Source organism: Chiloscyllium plagiosum, unplaced genomic scaffold, assembly GCF_037043375.1.
Source record: "Chiloscyllium plagiosum isolate Xiang-an unplaced genomic scaffold, Cpla_swu_hap1 HiC_scaffold_10, whole genome shotgun sequence".
In the NCBI taxonomy this organism is placed as follows: domain Eukaryota; kingdom Metazoa; phylum Chordata; class Chondrichthyes; order Orectolobiformes; family Hemiscylliidae; genus Chiloscyllium; species Chiloscyllium plagiosum.
In genome coordinates this window covers 118,196,959-118,218,332 of record NW_028270148.1, presented here as the reverse complement: position 1 = coordinate 118,218,332, position 21,374 = coordinate 118,196,959, and the positions used below count along the sequence as shown (strand labels likewise).

General features: G+C 44.8%; 1 protein-coding gene across 5 annotated transcripts in view; it reads left to right on the top strand.

Moving 5' to 3' along the window:
* The first annotated feature begins 3,852 nt into the window (after positions 1 to 3,852).
* The window catches only part of ehbp1 (EH domain binding protein 1), a 390,401-nt gene continuing 372,879 nt past the window's right edge, over positions 3,853 to 21,374 (top strand). For 2 of the 5 annotated variants that reach the window (XM_087991708.1, XM_087991709.1), the window contains exons 1-2: positions 3,853 to 4,097; positions 5,364 to 5,749. In XM_087991708.1, coding sequence (XP_087847834.1) covers positions 5,646 to 5,749 — 104 coding nt within the window. In that variant the 5' untranslated portion in view covers positions 3,853 to 4,097; positions 5,364 to 5,645. The remainder of the gene's footprint in view (positions 4,098 to 5,363; positions 5,750 to 21,374) is intronic. The other 3 variants (XM_087991711.1, XM_087991710.1, XM_087991712.1) reach the window with 2 other exon arrangements.

The window sequence follows — 21,374 nt, the reverse complement described above, 5'->3', positions numbered from 1 at the left end:
GTAGGTTAGATGGATTGGGTATTACCTAGATAAGGTAGGGGGCTTTGAATCTGGATGACTCATCAAGGAGTTTGACTGGTCAAATGGCCTGCTTCCACACTATAGAATTCAATGGAGTGACATATCAGAATTGAGTGCTAATAGTCTTGCTCTTTTACTACCTTAGTTACATTGAGTTTTTAAAAATGATTTATTGCCCATTTCTAGTTGTCCTTGAGAAGGTGGAGGTGACTTGCCTTCTTGAACAGCTGCAATTTATTTGGTGTAGATATGCCCACAGTTCTGTTAGGTAGAGAGTTCCAAGATTTTGACCTAAACAACACAGAAGGAGCAGCAATAAATTTTCAAGTCTGGTTGGTAAGTGGTTTGGTGGGGAACTTGGAAGTGGTGGTGTTCACGTGTATCCATTGTCTTTTTCAATGGTAGTGACTGAGAGTATGAAAGGTGCTAAGCAGACTTGGTGAATTTCTGCAGTGCATCTTGTTTATGGTACACACTGAGCATCAGTGGCACATGAAGTAAATATTTGTATATATGCCATAAATAAGCTGCTTTGTTCTGGATTGTTTTATGTGTTCCTGAGTGTTGCTGGAGTTGCATGCATCCAGGCAAATGGGAAGTATTTTACCAGACTCCTGACCTGTGGCCAGGTTTTGCAGACTCAGAAGATTAATTACTCACTGCAGGATTCAATATCTTTGATCTGCTCTTCTGACTACAGTATTTATAAGGATGGTCCAGTTCAGTTTCTGGACATCCCCAATATGTTGAAAAGGGGAAGTTCAATGATGGTATCACAACTGAATGTCAAGGAGGGATGGTTAGATTCTCTCTTGTTGGAGATGGTCATTGCCTGGCGCTTGTGTGGCACATATGTTACTTGCCACTTTTCAGCCCAAGGTAAGTATTATCCAGATCTTGCTGCTTTTGGACATGGACTAGTACACTGTATTCGAAGAGCAACAAATGGTGCTGAATATTGTGTAATCATCAATGAACATTGTCACTTCTGGGGTGGTAATGGTGGCTCAGTGGTTAGCACTGATGCCTCACAGCATCAGGGATCCGAGTTCAATTCTTGCCTTGAGCGACTGTCTGTGTGGAGTTTGCACATTCTCCCCGTTTATGTGGATTTCCTCCCACAATCCAAAGATGTGCAAGTTAGGTGAACTGGCTATGCTAAATTGCTCAGTGTGCAGGGAATTTTAGGTTAGGTGCATTAGTCTGGGGTAAATGTTGAGTAGTAGGGCAATGGGTCTGGGTGAGTTACACTTCAGAGAGTTGGTGTGGTCTTGTAAGGCCGAAGGGCCTGTTTCCACACTGTTGTGATTCTATGACCTTATGATGGAGGGCAGTCACTGATGAAGCAGGTGAAAATGGTTGGGCCTGGGAAACTACACAGAATAGTGTCAGCATATTTGAACAGGTTGATTAAAAATACCTACCCTGAGGAACTCTGGCTCAACTGGAGGGTCGGAGGCTGAGGGGTGACCTTATAGAGGTTTACAAAATTATGAGAGGCATGGATAGGGTAAAGAGACAAAGTCTTGTGGGCGGCACGGTGGCACAGTGGTTAGCACTGCTGCCTCACAGCGCCTGAGACCCGGGTTCAATTCCCGCCTCAGGCGACTGACTGTGTGGAGTTTGCACGTTCTCCCCGTGTCTGCGTGGGTTTCCTCCGGGTGCTCCGGTTTCCTCCCACAGTCCAAAAGATGTGCAGGGTCAGGTGAATTGGCCATGCTAAATTGCCCGTAGTGTTAGGTAAGGGGTAAATGTAGGGGTATGGGTGGGTTTCGCTTCGGCGGGTCGGTGTGGACTTGTTGGGCCGAAGGGCCTGTTTCCACACTGTAATGTAATCTAATGTAATCTAATCTAATCTAATCTTTTCCCTGGGGTCGGGGAGTCCAGAACTAGAGGGCATAGGTTTAGGGTGAGAGCGGAAAGATAAAAAGAGACCTAAGAGGCAACTTTTTCACGCAGAGGGTGGTACGTGTATGGAATGAGCTGCCAGAGGATGTGGTGGAGGCTGGTACAATTGCAACATTTAAGATGCATTTGGATGGGTACATGAATAGGAAGGGTTTGGAGAGATATGGGCCGGGTGCTGGCAGGTGGGACTAGATTGGGTTGGGATATCTGGTCGGCATGGACGGGTTGGACCGAAGAGTCTGTTTCCATGCTGTACATCTCTATGACTCTATAACTGAGATGAATAATCTATTGCAAACACAACTGTATTCCTTTGTGCCAGGAATGAATTCAAACACCGGATAATTCCCCCATCCCCCCACCCAGTGCCCAATTCTCATTGACGTTTTGCTTGGGCTCTTTGATGCCACACTCCATTAAATGTAACATCATTGGCAGTATCTCTCTCCTCTGGATTTCAGCTCTTTTGTCCATAGGAATTTTTGAGAAGATTTGTAGCTCAGGTTGATGATAAATCTGTAAGTTAGCTCGCTAGCTTGAAGGTTTGTTTTCTGACGTTTTGTCACCATACTAGGCGAGAGTCTCATCAGTGAGTCTCTGGTGAAGCGCTGGTGGTATGCCCCGTTTCTCTATTTATAGGCCTTGGTTTCTTAAGGTGGGTGATGTCACTTCTGGTTCTTTTTTTTTCAAGGGAAGGTAGATAGGTTCTAAATCGATGTGTTTATTGATGGAGTTCTGGTGAGAATGCCATGCCTCTAAGAATTCTTTTTTTCACGGTTCACCTGTCCTAGGATGTGTATGGAGGAGAAAGTGAGGTCTGCAGATGCTGGAGATCAAAGTTGAAACTTTATTGCTGGAACAGCACAGCAGGTCAGGCAGCATCCAGGGAACAGGAGATTCGACGTTTTGGGCACAGGCCCTTCTTCAGGAATGAGCAGAGAGTGTTCAGCAGGAGAAGATAAAAGGTAGGGAGGAGGGACTTGGAGGAGGGGCGTTGGAAATGTGATAGGTGGAAAGAGGTCAAGGTGAGGGTGATAGGTCGGAGTAGGATGGAGGCGGAGAGGTCAAGAAGAAGACTGCAGGTCAGGAAGGCAGTGCCGGGCTGGAGGGATTCGGCAGCTTCTGTGCAGAGGAGATGACCTGGGGTGTGCAGTGAGAGAGGGACTCACTGAAATCTTTGTAGAGAGAGGCAGAGAGCTTCTTCAAGGAAGGCATCCTTGTAAGAGGATTCGCAGTAGGTTGAAATCTTCGAGGAGAAAGTGAGGTCTGCAAGGATGTATATGTTGATCCAGTCAAAGTGGTGTCCTTCTTTCTCTGTGTGCATAGAAACTAGTGATAGTGGCTCATGTCTTTTGATGGCCAATTGGTGTTCATGTATCCTGCTGGCAAGTTTCCTGCTTGTTTGTCTGATGTAGTGGTTTCACTTTGACACCCCCATCTCTCCCTCCCTCTCCCGCTCACTCCCCCAGCCCTCCCTCACGTGCCACCCCATTCCTCTACCCCCATCCCACCCTCCCTCTCACTTCCATCTCTCTCCCCACATCCCTCCCTCCCTGTCTCCCCATCCCTGCCTCTCTCCCAACCCCCTCCCCAATCCTTCTCTCACCCTCCCTGAATCCTGCTCTTTCTCTCCCCTCCTCCAATCCTTCTTTCTCTCCCCCTTTCCCCACTTCCTCCCTCTCTCCCCTTCCCCTCCCTCCTATCTATCTATCCCCTTTCTCTCTCGGTCCTTCTCTCCATCCCTCTATTCCTTTGTCTCTCTCTCTGTCTCGAGCTACGATCTGACAGCCGGACATGACGAACACCACACCCCGTTGATTGACATCGCCAGGCCCGGGGCACAGCCAATGGGCCTCTCGTATGGGCGGGGCTTGTTGCCGTGCGACCGGCAGCAGGTTGGGGTGAGAGGGCGGACACAGCAGGGTAGGCTGAGAGCGCCGCCCCTTTCCCTCCCTCCGGTCCCGGTTCCCGTCCCCGTCCCCGCCTCCGCTGCCCGGCCTGCGCTCAGAGGATGGCGTTGAGCGCTGTGCCCGGGGACTGAGGCCGTGTAACCGGCCAGGGAGAACGAGTTTTCCTAAGTCGCAATCCAGTCGCTTGCAATCGGTTGATCTACGACCCGGGGACTCGGAGCAGGGGGAGACCCAGAGAATAAACCCCGGGACGGGCGGGTGAGTGACGGGAGACCCCCGGGGAGTGTGGCAGTGTGTCCTGGGTGGGGGAGACCCTGGTGGGGGGGGGGGGGGGAGAAAGAGTGTGTCCTGAAGGGGAGGAGGGATGGAGGGAAACACTGGGGAGAGTGTGAGGTGAGTGAGAGCAGCGGACCCTGGGGAGAGTGTGTCCCCTTGGGGGGGTCACCCCAGGGGGAGTGTGACCTGAGTTTGGGGAGGGGGGGAAGTGTATATGTGTGGGGGCGGAGGTACCTGTTGTTTGGGGCTACGATCCTGAGAGGAGAATGTCGTGGGGTGGGGGTGTGGATACCCTCAGGGAGTCTGTCCGGGATGGTGGGGGGGGGGGGGGGCGGCGAAGTGGAGACTCTAGAGGGGATGTGTCCTGAGGGGAGACCCCACGGGGGGGGGGGGGGAGGTGAAGAGTGTGTCTTGACAAACACAGGACTGTGTGGGGAGAGGGACCCTGGGAAAGGAGGCAGATCTATCAAGGGGGTGATATTACTCTGTCAGGGTTGGGTGTAGGGGTGGGTTTAGTTGTCAGAGGTGTTTGTAGGAGAGATAGTATGCCCTGATGCAGGGAATGTTTCTGCTCTGGGGGAGGAAGGTTTCCCTGGGGTTGGGTTGGTGGGGTGGTTGTTGCTGTTTAATATAGTGGGCAGTTTGTAGTTTTTGAGACTGGGCACATTCAGCTGGAAGTGAAGGCTCCATCTGACATATTTGGTTTCATACTGCAGCTGTCACTTCTTTATGGCCTAAATGTGCAGTGATAAATGTTCAGAGGGGTTTATTTGCATGTATTATGTTGATCATGCCTACTTATTTTTCTTTTGATTATCTTTGTGTTAATTGTAATCCTTTGTTGTGTAAACCTGTCTAATAGACAAACTGGTATTTTTAAAATAAAAAGACCAATGAGTCTTTTTTCAATAATGAATAGTGTACTTTGTTTTCAGAGGCAAGAGTGTAAGCATTTTTAAAATGGTGAAAGCTAGACATTTTCAATTAACTGCAGTCCAAAAATGTTTCAAATGAGCAGATAAATGTCAATGTCAGAAGGTGAAGGTAAATAATACATCCCTAACTCCTGAGACAACATTTAGAAGTCAAATTGAAATCTTAACAATCAAGACAAACAGTTTTTTATGGTCATTCAAAACATTTTGGTAAAGTCCTTCTGCTGTTGGCTACCAGTTTTTTTTTTGCTAGTTGTAGTTGTGTGTAAATCATCCTGTTTGCATTTAGTTTAAACTGCTATCCATGTTTCAGTTTCCAGGCCTGATGATTCAACGTCATTTAAACCCAAGAGGAATGACTAGATAAATTGACAGCAACTTCCTGCCACAGTCATGCAGGTTACTGGAGTACTTGGCAGTCCACATTGGAATCCGTCATCCTATTTGTGATTTTGTTTCTCTTTTAAACGAACATTGTGAAGAAATGTTAACACTCTTAAAGGATCTACACTTATATGTCTAAATGATATACTTGAAAAATTGAAGTTGTGTTTTATACCTGAACTCATCTGTCCAAAACCAAGATATAATAATCATGGCTTCAGTTTGGAAACGACTGCAACGTGTGGGAAAGCATGCATCCAAGTTCCAATTTGTGGCTTCATACCAAGAATTAATGGTAGAGTGCACAAAGAAATGGTGAGCATAATAAATTTATTGTTGTATTAGAATGTAAGTGTTGTAATATTGGCCTGCAGCCATGTCTTCCTGCAGCTAATGATGTGATTTATTCTTTGCAAAGACCAGTTCAGATGATGGAGAATTGGGCAGGGTTGAGAAACCTCTGATGTTCGGAAAGAACAAGAGGACATACTTTCTTTTATTAAAATTGTAGATGGGCATTAGTAGATTGGTAATGGTCTTATTCTAGTTTTGAGAATGCTCTGGGATTGATTTTCATTTGTGGCTTAGATTGTTAGATAAACTTTTTCCAGCACAGTCAAGGGACTAATACAGAAAAGAATAGACTTTTTGGCTCACAGGTTCTCATTTATAATACTATATTAGCAACACCAATATCATTTGCAACTAATATATTCGGTACCTTAATAAGCCTTGTATCATTGTCTTGGTACAAAAAGTTGTTGAGTCATAGTCATAAAGCATGGAAACAGATCCTTCCGTCCAATTAATCCATGCTGACCATGTTCCCAAACTAAACTAATCCCATTTGCCTGTATTTGGCCCATATCCCTCCAAACCTTTCCTATTTATGTACTTATCCCAATGTCTCTTTGATGTTGTAACTGTGCCTCCATCCATCACTTCCTCTGGCAGTTCATTTCACACACAAACCACTCTCTGTGTAAAAAAGTTGCCTCTCGTATCCTTTTTAAAACTTTCTCTCCTCATCTTTAAAAATATGCCCCCTTGTTTTGAACTTACCCACCTTGGAAAAAAGACTCTTGCCATTCACTTTTTCTATGTCCCTTGTGACTTTATAAATCCCTATAAGGTCACCCCTCACCCTCCTACGCTCCAGTGAAAAAAAATCTCAGCCTATTTTTATAACTCAGACTCTCCATTCCCAGCAACATTCTGGTAAATGTTTTCTGAACCCTCTCCAATTTAATAAAATCCTTCCTATAGTAGGGCGACCAGAATTTCTCTCAGTACTCCAGAAGAGGCCTCATCAACATCTTGTAAACCTCAACATGACATTCCAACTCTTATTTGTTACCTGAGATTAAAGATATGATTCATATCAAAACAAGTGATACAGACTTATTGAGACACAGATGGATCGGCTACAATTAGTAGTTGAGGTATAGATTGTGATATCTTTTAAAAGTGGACAAATGTTTGAAGTCAAGGGAGATCAAGTATTATGGAGTGTGAATCTGAGTGGGATTAGTTTTCCTTTGCAAAGAATTTGCAAATATCTGTGGCTTTTTAACACTTAGAGACAGTGTTATGTAAATGTCGTATTCTCTCCATCTCATTAATGTACTACACATTCCTTTTGAAGGTCATTCTGCTCTTTGTAGAACAGTCAATGTTCTTGAGGGGCTAGACATCTTATCTATGTACTGGTAATTGAAAAAGAAGATAGATAGTTCAGTGTATATGTTATTGTTTATTGGTCAGCATGCTTCACAAAGTAGTAAAGAGCACACTTAAATTGATTCAGCATTGATCTCAAATCAGGAAGTTTTAATCAGATCAGCAGTTTGGCAGCTGATGGTAAAACTGGAATTCAAACTATTCTGGTACTCTTCTCTATAGCTGGAGAGCATGTTTGGCACAGGGAATGTTTTTGACCAGCTCTTTCAGGTCTGTGGCAGGTCTGGACTTGGATTTGTGTGTGGCTGTGTATTGGAGCTAGAAGGTTATACAAAGAATTGATTTAAGTTAGAAGTCGCACAGCATCAGGTTATAGTCCAACAGATTTATTTGGAAGTACAAGCTTTAGGAGAGCTGCTCCTTTGGCAGCACTCAGAAAACTTGTACTTCCAAATAAACCTGTTGGGCTATAATCTGGTGCTGTATGATTTTTAACTTTGTCCACCCGAGCCCGAAACCAGCAATTCCACGTCATAAGAATTGATTGATCAGCGATTGCTAGTAAGAATAAAAGAGGTGACTGCTGACTGCACAGACATGTATGAGTGATAGGTGAATTTCTGGTCCACTGAATAGATAACCAATGTTTCAGGATATCACCATATTATTGTATGGGCTTATTAAAACATTTTCTGTACTATAATAGGTTTAATAAATGTTCCAGAATTCTGAAATAATGATATTAAGCTGATTAATATGCACACCTGTCATGTATGTTAATCAGTTGAATTTTCTGACACACAACCTTCTTGAATATTTGTTGTATCTATTCCTAAATTGAGTTTCAGAATTAAGAAAATTGAAAATAACTAGATTATGATCCTTGCAGAAATAATATTTGGTTCAAATCAAAGTTGGCTAAGAAAGCTGGCATTGAGAAAGATTGCAAATATAATTGTTTGTAACCTATGCATTTAATAGTGTTTTTTTGTTTAGTAAGAATTCATAAAAGTTCAGATTAGAATTATTCAAAATAAAGCTTAATGGTTTCCTGGATGCTTTCCACAATAATATCACCATGTCTAGCAATATGTCTGCTATTGATAAAATTAATGGTGTCAGTGATATATTACGATTTATATTGACCTGACGCACAGTGGGATATTACCGAACTAACCGAACCACTTTTTAATTGGATAGAATCGTAACGTGCATTTTTTTGTTCTAATAGTCTCATGGGAGTGATAATTTATTTTGTATCTGTATCCGTACAGTCTAAAATATAAACCATGACAATTGTTATAGTTGTTGCGCATATTTATTGTAAACTTTGCAAATTACATTCAAATCATTTATGCTGTTGCATTGTTTTGGAACTTTGGGAAAAAAAGTCTAAACAACAGCAGTTTTAAAAGGGAGAAGAGCAGACAAAGGAAGCACATAGTGAGGACAGTGCAGGAAACAAAGAGAGAGAGAGAGAGAGAGAGAACCTGCACAGTTACTGCCTTTGATTGTGTATCCCCGGACATCGGAGTACATCTGGGAAAATTAACAAACAGTGAAATTCACAACTAATCTTGGAGGAACTGTTGGGCGAAGTTCACCACACAGAATCAGATAAGTTAATTGTAGTTTTAAATCTGTCCAAGAGAAAGGCTGCAGTAGTGAGTATAGTGGATTCTCTCTTGATTATATGTTTTTGGAGATAAGTCTCTTGATTAAACTTAAAATATAAGCCATAGCTATTAATTTAACCTGAGGCAGTGTTTGTAGAGGAATAAGACGGTGTTATTTTCTGAGTCTGTAGACTGTGAAGGAGCAAAAATGACCTTTGCAGTGATATGTACTTCTTGTCAGACGTGGGAGTTTAAAGAGAGTTTAAGGGTTACTGCGATTATATCTGCCATAAATGCTGTTGGATGTGAATCTTATCAGATCGAGTGGATCGGTTGGAGAGACAGATAGAAGCGATGAGGAATTTGCAAGAACAATAGTATGTGATGAATGGCAGATATAGGAAAGGGGGAAAGTCTCAGATACAGTAACACATATGGGTTAACTCCAGGAAGGGTAAGAGAGGTAGGCAGCTAGTGCAGGAGTCTTTTGTGGATATACCCATTTCAAACAGGTATGCTGTTTTGGAAAATGTAGGGGGTGATGGATTCTCAGGGGAATGTAGCACGAACAGGCAAGTTTCTGGTATTGAGACTGGCTCTAATGCAACGAGGGGTATGTCGGCTTCCAAGAGATCAATTGTGTTAGGGGATTCTGTAGTCAGAGGTACAGACAGACGTTTCTGTGGCCAGCAGAGAAAAAGCAGAATGGTGTGTTGTTTCCCTGGTGCCAGGATCAAGGATGTCTCAGAGAGGGTGCAGAATGTCCCCACGGGGGAGAGGGGCCAGCAAGAGGTCATTGTCCACATTGGAACCAACAACATTGGAAGGGAAAAGGTTGAGACTCTGAAGGGAGATTACAGAGAGTTAGGCAGAAATTTAAAAAGGGGGTCCTCAAGGGTAGTAACATCTGGATTGTTCCCAGTGCTACGAGCTAGTGAGGGCAGGAATAGGAGGAGAGAGCAGATGAATGCATGGCTGAGGAGCTGGTCTATGGGAGAAAGGATTCACATTTTTGGATCATTGGAATCTCTTCTGGGGTAGAAGTGACCTGTACAAGAAGGACGGATTGCACCTAAATTGGAAGAGGACTAATATACTGGCAGGGAAATTTGCTGGAACTGCTTGGGAGGATTTAAACTAGTAAGGGGGGGGGGAGTGGGACCCAGGGAGATAGTGAGGAAAGAGATCGATCTGAGACGGGTACAGCTGAGAACAGAAGTGAGTCAAATAGGGATAAGGTAGGACTAATAAATTGAACTGCATTTATTTCAATGCAAGGGGCCTAATAGGGAAGGCAGGTGAACTCAGGGCATGGTTAGGAACATGGGACTGGGATATCATAGCAATTACGGAAACATGGCTCAGGGATGGGCAGGACTGACAGCTTAATGTTCCAGGATGCAAATACTACAGGAAGGGTAGAAAGGGAGGCAACAAAGGAGGGGGAGTGGCATTTTTGATAAGGGTTAGCATTACAGCTGTGCTGAGGGAGGATATTCCTGGAAATACATCCAGGGAAGTTATTTGGGTGGAACTGCGAAATAAGAAAGGGATAATCACCTTATTGGATTGTATTATAGACCACCCAGTAGTCAGAGGGAAATTGAGAAACGAACTTGTAAGGAGATCTCAGCTATCTGTAAGAATAATAGGGTAGTTATGGTAGGGGATTTTGACTTTCCAAACATGACTGGGACTGCCATAGTGTTAAAGGTTTAGATGGAGAGGAATTTCTTAAGTGTGTACAAGACAATTTTCTGATTCAGTATGTGATGTACCTACTAGAGAAGGTTCAAAACTTGACCTACTCTTGGGAAATAAGGCAGGGGAGGTGATTGAGGTGTCAGTGGGGGAGCACTTTGGGGCCAGCGACCATAATTCTATTCGTTTTAAAATAGTGATGGAAAAGGATAGACCAGATCTAAAAGTTGAAGTTCTAAATTGGAGAAAGGCCAATTTTGACGGTATTAGGCAAGAACTTTTGAAAGCTGATTGGAGGCAGATGTTCGTAGGTATAGGGACGGCTGGAAAATGGGAAGCCTTCAGAAATGAGATAACGAGAATTCAGAGAAAGTATATTCCTGTTGGGGTGAAAGGGAAGGCTGGTAGGTATAGGGAATGCTGGATGACTAAAGAAATTGAGGGTTTGGTTAAGAAAAAGAAGGAAGCATATGTCAGGTATAGACAGGATAGATCGAGTGAATCCTTAGAAGAGTATAAAGAAAGTAGGAGTATACTTAAGAGGGAAATCAGGAGGGCAAAATGGGGACATGAGATAGCTTTGGCAAATAGAATTAAGGAGAATCCACAGGTTTTTACAAATACATTAAGGACAAAAGGGTAATGAGGGAGAGAATAGGGCCCTTCAGAGATCATCAAAGCGGCCTTTGTGTGGAGCCACAGAAAATGAGGGAGATATTAAATGAATATTTTGCATCAGTATTTATTGTGGAAAAGGATATGGAAGATATAGACTGTAGGGAAATAGATGGTGACATCTTGCAAAATGTCCAGATTACAAAGGAGGAAGTGCTGGATGTCTTGAAACAGTTAAAGGTGGATAAATCCCCAGGACCTGATCAGGTATACCCGAAAACTCTGTGGGAAGCTAGAGAAGTGATTGCTGGGCCTCTTGCTGAGATATTTGTATCATCGATAGTCACGGGTGAGGTGCCGAAAGACTGGAGGTTGGCAAACCGTGGTGCCACTGTTTAAAAGGGCGATAAAGACAAGCCAGGGAATATAGACCGGTGAACCTGACCTCGGTGGTGGGTAAGTTGTTGGAGGGAATCCTGAGGGACAGGATGAACATGTATTTGGAAAGGCAAGGACTGATTAGGGATAGTTAACATGGCTTTGTGCATGGGAAATCATGTCTCACAAACTTGATTGAGTTTTTTGAAGAAGTAACAAAGAAGCTTGATGAGGGCAGAGTAGTAGATGTGATCTATATGGACTTCAGTAAGGTGTTTGACAAGGTTCCCCATGGGAGACTGATTAGCAAGGTTAGATCTCATGGAATACAGGGAGAAGTAGCCATTTGGATACAGAACTGGCTCAAAGGTAGAAGACAGAGGGTGGTGGTGGAGGGTTGTTTTTCAGACTGGAGGCCTGTGACCAGTGGAGTGCCACAAGGATCGGTGCTGGGTCCTCTACTTTTTGTCATTTACATAAATGATTTGGATGCGATAAGAGGTACAGTTAGTAAGTTTGCAGATGACACCAAAATTGGAGGTGTAGTGGACGGCGAAGAAGGTTACCTCAGATTACAACAGGATCTGGACCAGATGGGCCAATGGGCTGAGAAATGGCAGATGGAGTTTAATTTGGATAAATGTGATCTGCTGCATTTTGGGAAAGCAAATCTTAGCAGGACTTATACACTTAATGGTAAGGTCCTCGGGAGTGTTGCTAAACAAAGGGACCTTGGAGTGCAAGTTCATAACTCCTTGAAAGTGGAGCCGCAGGTAGATAGGATAGTGAAGAAAGTGTTTGGTACGCTTTTGTTTATTGGTCAGAGTATTGAGTACAGGAGTTGGGAGTAATGTTGCGGCTGTACAGGACATTGGTTAGGCCACTGTTGGAATATTGCGTGCAATTGTGGTCTCCTTCCTATCGGAAAGATGTGAAACTTGAAAGGGTTCAGAAAAGATTGACAAGGATGTTGCCAGTGTTGGAGGATCTGAGCTACAGGGAGAGGCTGAACAGGCTGGGGTTGTTTTCCCTGGAGCGTCAGAGTCTGAGGGGTGACCTTATAGAGGTTTACAAAATTATGAGGGGCATGGATAGGATAAGTAGACAAAGTCTTTTCCCTGGGGTCGGGGAGTCCAGAACTAGAGGGCATAGGTTTAGGGTGAGAGGGGAAAGATATAAAAGAGACATAAGGGGCAATCTTTTCACTTAGAGGGTGGTACGTATATGGAATGAGCTGCCAGAGGATGTGGTGGAGGCTGGTACAATAGCAACATTTAAGAGGCATTTGGATGGGTATAAGAATAGGAAGGGTTTGGAGGGATATGGGCTGGGTGCTGGCAGGTGGGACTAGATTGGGTTGGGATATCTAGTCGGCATGGACGGGTTGGACGGAGATGCTGTACACCTCTATGACTCTATAATCACCAGTGTTTGAAAGCTATGAATTTAGATTTCCAACCTTGTTCATACATTTTTAAAAACTTCTTTTGGCGTTTTTAAAAATTGTACTGGAGTTGGAAAATTGTAATATCCAGATCCATTTGTGTTGGAGGAATTGTTTCACATTATGGTGCTTTTTTAAAGTTAGACCTGTTGATTTTGAAGAGAAATGTTTACTGATGGATGCAATAATACTAATTTCTGATATCCAGAGAATAGCAAACCCCTCCGACAGCTTCCAACCTCATAGTCCGGGAGATCTCCCACCCACAGCTTCCAACCTCATAGTCCGGGAACCCCGCACTGCCCGGTTCTACCTCCTTCCCAAGATCCACAAGCCTGGCCGACCCATTGTCTCAGCATGCTCCTGCCCCACTGAACTCATCTCTACCTACCTCGACACTGTCCTATCCCCCCTAGTCCAGGAACTCCCCACATACGTTCGAGACACCACCCATGCCCTCCACCTCCTCCAAGACTTCCGTTTCCCCGGCCCCCAACGCCTCATCTTCACCATGGATATCCAATCCCTCTACACCTCCATCCGCCATGACCAGGGCCTCCAAGCCCTCCGTTCTTTCCTCTCCAGACGTTCCCAACAGTACCCTTCCACCGACACTCTCATTCGTTTGGCCGAACTGGTCCTCGCCCTTAACAATTTCTCCTTTGAATCCTCCCACTTCCTCCAGACCAAAGGGGTAGCCATGGGCACACATATGGGCCCCAGCTATGCCTGTCTCTTTGTTGGCTACGTAGAGCAGTTGATCTTCCGTAATTACACTGGCACCACTCCCCACCTCCTCCTCCGCTACATTGATGACTGCATTGGCGCCACCTCGTGCTCCCGCGAGGAGGTTGAGCAATTCATCAACTTCACCAACACATTCCACCCTGACCTTAAGTTTACCTGGACCATCTCTGACACCTCCCTCCCCTTCCTGGACCTCTCCATCTCCATCAGTGACGACTGACTTGACACTGACGTTTTCTACAAACCCACCGACTCCCACAGCTACCTGGATTACACCTCTTCCCACCCTATCTCTTGCAAAAATGCCATCCCGTATTCCCAATTCCTCCGCCTCCGCTGTATCTGCACCCAGGAGGACCAGTTCCACCATAGAACACACCAGATAGCCTCCTTCTTTAGAGACCGCAATTTCCCTTCCCATGTGGTTAAAGATGCCCTCCAACGCATCTCGTCCACATCCCGCACCTCCGCCCTCAGACCCAACCCCTCCAACCGCAACAAGGACAGAACGCCCCTGGTGCTCATCTTCCACCCTACCAACCTTCGCATAAACCAAATCATCCGCCGACATTTCCGCCACCTCCAAACAGACCCCACCACCAGGGATATATTTCCCTCCCCACCCCTCTCCGCCCTCCGCAAAGACCGTTCCTCCGTGACTACCTGGTCAGGTGCACGCCCCCCTACGACCCACCCTCCCATCCTGGCACTTTCCCCTGCCACCGCAGGAACTGTAAAACCTGTGCCCACACCTCCTCCCTCACCTCCATCCAAGGCCCTAAAGAAGCCTTCCACATCCATCAAGGTTTTACCTGCAAATTCACTAATATCATTTATTGTATCCGTTGCTCCCGATGCGGTCTCCTCTACATTGGGGAGACTGGGCGCCTCCTAGCAGAGCGCTTTAGGGAACATCTCCGAGACATCCTCACCAATCAACCAAACCGCCCCGTGGCCCAACATTTCAACTCCCCCTCCCACTCTGCCGAGGATATGGAGGTGCTGGGCCTCCTCCACCGCTGCTCCCTCACCACCAGACGCATGGAAGAAGAACGCCTCATCTTCCGCCTCGGAACACTTCAACCCCAGGGCATCAATGTGGACTTCAACAGCTTCTTCATTTCCCCTTCCCCCACCTCATCCTAGTTTCTAACCTCCAGCTCAACACTGTCCCCTTGACTTGTCCGGACTTGTCCGACCTGCCTATCTCCTTTTCCACCTATCCACTCCAACCTCTCCTCCCTGACCTATCACTTTCATCTCCTCCCCTACTGACCTATTGTACTCTATGCTACTCTATCCCCACCCCCACCCTCCTCAAGCATATCTCTCCACGCTTCAGGCTCTCTGCCTTTATTCCTGATGAAGGGTTTTGCCCGAAACGTCGATTTTGCCTGTCCTCGGATGCTGCCTGAATTGCTGTGCTCTTCCAGCACCACTGATCCAGAATCTGTAATAGTACTACAGAGTGCTCTTTCTATAGAGAGTTGATGGAAACTTTGTAAAGAGGGAGCCATTTGCTTTGCAGTTACTCCATTGTTTTAAGATTTTAGAGCTATCTGTGATGAAAATGATTGTGGTTAGCTGTAAGGTTAGGTGGATTGGCCATGCTAAATTGCCCATAGTGTATGGGGATGTGCAGGCTAGGTGGATTAGCCATAGGAAATGCAGGGTTACAGGGAGAGGATGGGTCTGGGTGGGATGCTCTTGGGAGGGGCTTTGTGGACCTGTTGCACTGAATGGACTGCTTTCACATTGTAGATATTCCATTCTACTGGCTCTTACAAGTATAGCCTTTGGTTCCCCCCTCTTCATCATTTATATGCTAACTCTTAATCGCATCATATGAAGTACTGGGTTTGCATCTAGTTGTATTGAAACCAGTTATACTTTACTATCTTCCCCATTGATTTACATCTGCCTTATGACTACCTATTCCATGAGTGACTTTAACTGTTTTATGTTCTTCCTTAGAGTTTTACACTGTACAATATGCATTTACAATATGCATATACATCCTGTGTTTCCAATTCCAAGTCAATGATATGTATCAAAGATAGCAGTGGTCCTAGTGCAGATCTATAGGGAAACTCCACTGTACACCTCACTGCAGTTTGAAAAATAGCCCTTACCATAACTCTGTTTTCTACCCCTTGACCAATACTGCACCCACACACTTCCTTTTATCTCATACACTGCGATTTTGCTAATAAGTGTAATATGGAGTCCTGAATAATTAGTTATGAGAAAAAGTGTAGTGCTAGAGGAATGGAAGATAGCTGCTGCAGTTCTGATATTTAAGAATAGCGATAGAATGTGTTAAGGGCTTTACAGACCAGTCATTTTATCATTGGTAAGGGAAAATAATAGTAACCCGACAAAGCAAAAGAACAGAAGAATGTCTAGAGACGACAAATAATACAATGAGTAGTCAGCATGGATTTCAGAAGGGAAAATCTTGTTTAATTGTATTAAATTTTAGGAGATAAGTGAGAGTAGATAACAGGAATGCAGCAAGCGCAATTTATCTGGACTAGGCATTTGCTAAGATAGACCATGATAGACTAATGAATAAGTTCTGAAAATGTGGAGTTGGCAAACAAGTAAGTGAATGGATTTCTGGCTGAATTTAAGGCAGAGAGTAGGAGTCAAATGGGGTTATTCAGATCACAAGATGGTGGGAAGTATCATTGCTGTTTATAATTTGCAATAATGATTTAGAGGAGAAAGTGAGGACTGCAGATGCTGGAGATCAGAGCTGCAAATGTGTTGCTGGAAAAGCGCAGCAGGTCAGGCAGCATCTAAGGAGCAGGAGAATCAACATTTTGGGCATGAGCCCTTCTTCAGATTACTGAAGAAGGGCTCATGCCCGAAACGTCGATTCTCCTGCTCCTTGGATGCTGCCTGACCTGCTGCGCTTTTCCAGCAACACTTTTTCAGCAATAATGATTTAGACTTTGGAATTGAAAACAATTTCTAAATTCATGATGACACCTAGATTTAGGGAGGGGCAGAAAATAGTTTATGCTGAGAACTTCAGATTATAAGAGGTTGTTAAATTTACAAATAGACAAATTGGCAAATTAAGTTCAAAGCAGGTAAATGAGCTAGTATGTTTTTGTAGGTTGAACAAGGAGGTGACTTATCACTTGCAAGGTTTAAGTCTTGAGTATAAGACAAAAGGGTTTTGAGTAAATATACACAGGCCATTTTAAAAGATGTAGCATGGGTGAGTAAGGCCTTAAAGAAAAAGGGAGATCCAAACTTTATTTCTAGAGATAAAGTTCTAAAATGGGAAAGTTACGTAAAATCTTGCAGTTTGGTTGGATGCCACTTAGAGTACTGCACATAGTTCTGGTCACCATATTATAAACTGATGTTGGGGCTCTTAAGAGGGTGTAGGGTGAGGATTTACAAGATGATACCAAGTTGATTGATTGACTTGAATTTGAATTTGAATTGAATTTATTGTCAAGTGTACCAAGGCACAGTGAAAAGCTTTGTCTTGCGAGCAATACAGGCAGATCACATAGTTAAGTAGCTTAGATAGTAAATAAAAGATAAACAGCAGCAAAAACAAAATCACTGGTCCAGGAGAATGTTAAGAATTTGTGATTCCATTCAATATTCTAACAACAGTAGGGTAGAAACTGTTATGAAACCGGCTGGTGCATGTATTCAGGCTTCTGTACCTTCTCCTCGATGGTAGAGGTTGTAGAAAAACATTGCCATGTTGGGATTAATCTTTGAGAATGCTGGCGGCCTTTCCTTGACAGCGGGCCTGGTAGATGGAGGTTGGCCTTTGTGATTGTCTGGGCCGAGTTCACCACTCTGAGTAACCGTCTCCGATCTTGAATGGTACAGTTGCCATACCAAGTAGTAGTACATCCAGAAAGAATGCTGTCAATGGCACACCTATAAAAGTTGACACGGGTATTCGCTGTCATGCCAAATTTCCTCAGCTGCCTGAGGAAGAAGAAATATTGTTGGGCCTTTGTAACCAGTGTGTCCACATGAAGAGTCCAAGAAAGCTTGTTGTGGATGACCACTCCCAGGAGCTTAACACTTTCCACTCGTTCGACCTCTGTGCTGTCAATGTGTGTGTGTGTGTGTGGGGGGTGGGTGGGGGGGGCATGAGTAACATCCCGCTGAAAGTCAATAATGAGTTCCTTGGTTTTGCCTGCATTGATAGCACCATTTTTCTAGGTCTTCCACATCCCATCTGTAGTCTGTTTTGTCACCATCTGAAATTCGCCCAACTATGGTGGTGTCATCAGCAAACTTGTAAATGGCATTAGTCTGGTATTTGGTGATGCAGTCATGGGTATGCAGTGAGTACAGTAGGGGGCTGAGTACGCACCTTTGGGGGGGTTCCAGTGTTGAGTGGATTCAGTTCTTGGAGTCTATCAATAGAAGAGTCAAAAAGTGTGGCGCTGGTAAAGCACAGCGGGTTAGCAGTATCTGAGGACCAGGAGCTAATCTCTGGATACGGTGCATTATCTTTCGTCAATTCCGCCATCTTCAATCAGACCCCACCACCAGAGATATACTTCTCTCCCCACCCCTATCAGCATTCTGCAGAGACCATTCCCTCCGCGATTCCCTAATTAGGTCCACACCCCCCACCAACCCACCCTCCACTCCTGGCACCTTTCCCCTTCCCCTGCCACTGCAAGAGGTGTAAACCCTGCGCCCGTACCTCCCCTCTCACCTCCATTCAAGGCCCCAAAGGATCTTTTCACATCCAGCAGAGATTTTCCTGCACATCCAATCACCTCATCTACTGTGTCCGTTGCTCTCGATGTGGTCTCCTGTATATTGGGGAGACAGGATGCCAACTCATGGAATGTTTCAGGGAACATCTTTGGGCGACAAGCATCAAACAACCCCATCCGCCCTGTGGCTGACCACTTCAACTTCCCCTCCCACTTCGCCAAGGACATGCAAATCCTGGTTCTCCTCCACTGCCAAATCCAAGCCACTCGATGTCTGGAGGAAGGATGCCTCATCTTTCGCTTTGGGACCCTCCAACCACACTGCATCAATGTCAATTTCACCAGTTTCCTCACCTCCCCTCCCCCACCTCATCCCAGAACTGACCCTCCAACTCGGCACCGTCCTCTTGGACTATCCCTCTTCCTGTCCATCTTTTTTCCCACCTATCTGCTCCACCCTCCCCTTTGACCTATCACCATTACTCCCCACCTGCACCTGCCAATTGCCTTCCCAGCTACCTTCCCCCCCCCCCTCCCCCCAGTGCCACCCCCACCCTCCTATTTATCTCTCAGACCCCTTGCCTGCCACAATTCAGGCATTAGCCCTTCATCAGAATTGTCGATTCTCCTGCTCCTCAGATGCTGCCTGACTTGCTATGCTTTTCCAGCGCCACACTTTTTGACTCTGATCTGCAGCATCTGCAGTCCTCACTTTCACCTAGTCTATTAGTATAAGTTGGGCACTAAGAAATTCAAAAAGTACTCTGAAGAAACATGTTCAGCAGAGGATATGAAACATTGGTTGGAGCAAGTTTAGGTAGAAATCAGAAAAGCATATGAGGGAGTAGGGAATAAAGGAATATGATTGATCTAAATGAGAAAAGATTAGAGCAGTGCAAACAGAGCTTATTCATCAGCATGGCTTGTTTGGAAAGAATGGCCTATTTCTCTTCTGTATATTTTCTGCACTCATGCAATGATTTACTGACAAGTCAAATATAGATCCAAATCTAGAAAACTGATCATGTGCCATTTCCTCTGATTTGGTTGTGGGTGCACAGCTTCTAGAACAACATTTAGACTACCCAAATTCTCTTTGTGAAGACCTTTTAGGAAAGGAGCTATTATTTAACAAGTCTATTTTCCTTGCAATCATATGCGAAGTCAGTACTTTAGGTCAAATTGTGTTAGTGGGGCTGGAGATTTATTTATATTAGCGTATTTTGAGAAGGTTTATAGCTCAGGTTGAGGTTCTGGATGTTGGTTTGCTCACTGAGCTGGAAGGTTCATTTTCAGATGTTTCATCACCATACTAGGTAACATCTTCAATGAGCCTCCGAATGAAGCATTGGTGATGTAGCCCGTTTTCTATTGATATGTTTGGGTTTCCTTGGTTTGGCGATGTCGTTTCCTGTGGTGACATTGTTTTCTATGGTGATGTCACTTCTAGAAGCATGGCATTCCAACCAGAACTCTATCAACAAACTCATTGATTTGGATCCCATTTATCACTCCCAGAGAAAAAGAACAGGAAATGACATCACCATAGGAAATGATGGGTGGGAGAGGAAGGTGGAGCGGATAGATGGGAAGGAGGACTGGTCAAGAGGGCGGTGCCAAGTTAGAAGGTTGGATCTGGGATAAGGTGGGGGGAGGGGAAATGAGGAAACTGGTGAAATCAACATTGATCCCATGTGGTTGGATTGTCCCAAGACGGAAGCTGATGCATTCTTCCTCCAAGCAGCCGGTGGTAAGGGTTTGACAATGGAGGAGGCCCAGGACCTGCATGTCCTTGGGGAAGTGGGGGGTGTAAGTTAAAGTGTTCAGCCACAGGGCAGTGGGGTTTCTGTGTGCATGTGTCCCGCAGATGTTCTCTGAAGTGTTACGCAAGTAGGAGTCCTGTCTCCCCAATGTAGAGGAAACTGCATTGAGAACAACCGATACAGTAAATGACGTGTGTGGAAGTGCAGGTAAATCTCTGACAGATGGGTGCAGGTTTTGCAATTGTTGCGGTGGCAGGGGAAGATACCGGGAGGGGAGAGCGAGTTGGTGGGGGCATGGACCTGACAAGAGAGTTGCGGAAGGAATGGTCTTTACGGAACGCAGTTAGGGGTAGTGAGGTCTGTTTATAGGTGGCGGAAATGGTGGAGGATAATATGATGTGTTCGGAAGTTGGTGGGGTGGAAGGTGAGGACTGGTGGATGGTCTGTCCTTGTTGCAGTTGGAAGGGTGGAGTTCGAGGGAGGAGATGCGGGTAGTGGATGAGATGTGCTGGAGGGCTTTATTGACCACGTGGGAGGAGAAATTGTGGTCTTTGAAGAAGGAGGCCATTGGGTGTGTTGTGTGACGGAATAGGTCCACCGTAGGTTCTAGAGTACCCTGTCCATTTCTGGTCACCCTGACATAGGAAGGATTATTAAGTTGGAGAGGATTCAGAAATGATTTACCAAGGTGTTGGGAATGGAGGGTTTGATTGCAAGGAGACGCTAGATCGTCTGGGACATTTTCCATTGGAGCGTAGGTGGTTGAGGGGTGACCTTATAGAAGTTTATTAAATCATGGAGGTATAGATAAGGTGTTTTTCCCTAGGGTGGGAGATTTCAAGACTAGGGGGCATACTTTTACGGTGAGAGGAGAAAGTTTTAAAAAAAAGACATGAGGTAATTTTTTTACACAGTAGTTTGTGTGTGGAATGAACTTCCAGAGGAAGTGGATGCAGGTCCAGTTATAACGTTTAAAAGGAATTTAGGTCCGTACGTGAATAAAAAATGTTTGGAGGGAAATGGGCCAAGCGCTGGAAATTGGGACTAGTTTAGTTTGGGATTATGGACTGTTTAGACTGAAGGGCTGTTTCAGTGCTGTATGACACTAATATGTATAAATAAAAAATTCTGTATATATTAATGATTTAATGTAAATGCACCCAATAACTCATGCAGGTGGAAACGGGCATAATGATTCATTACATAACTTCAATGTATCAATGTTCAATGTATCATGTAACCTAAGAATATAGCAGGAGGAGTAGACCATTCAGTCCCTCA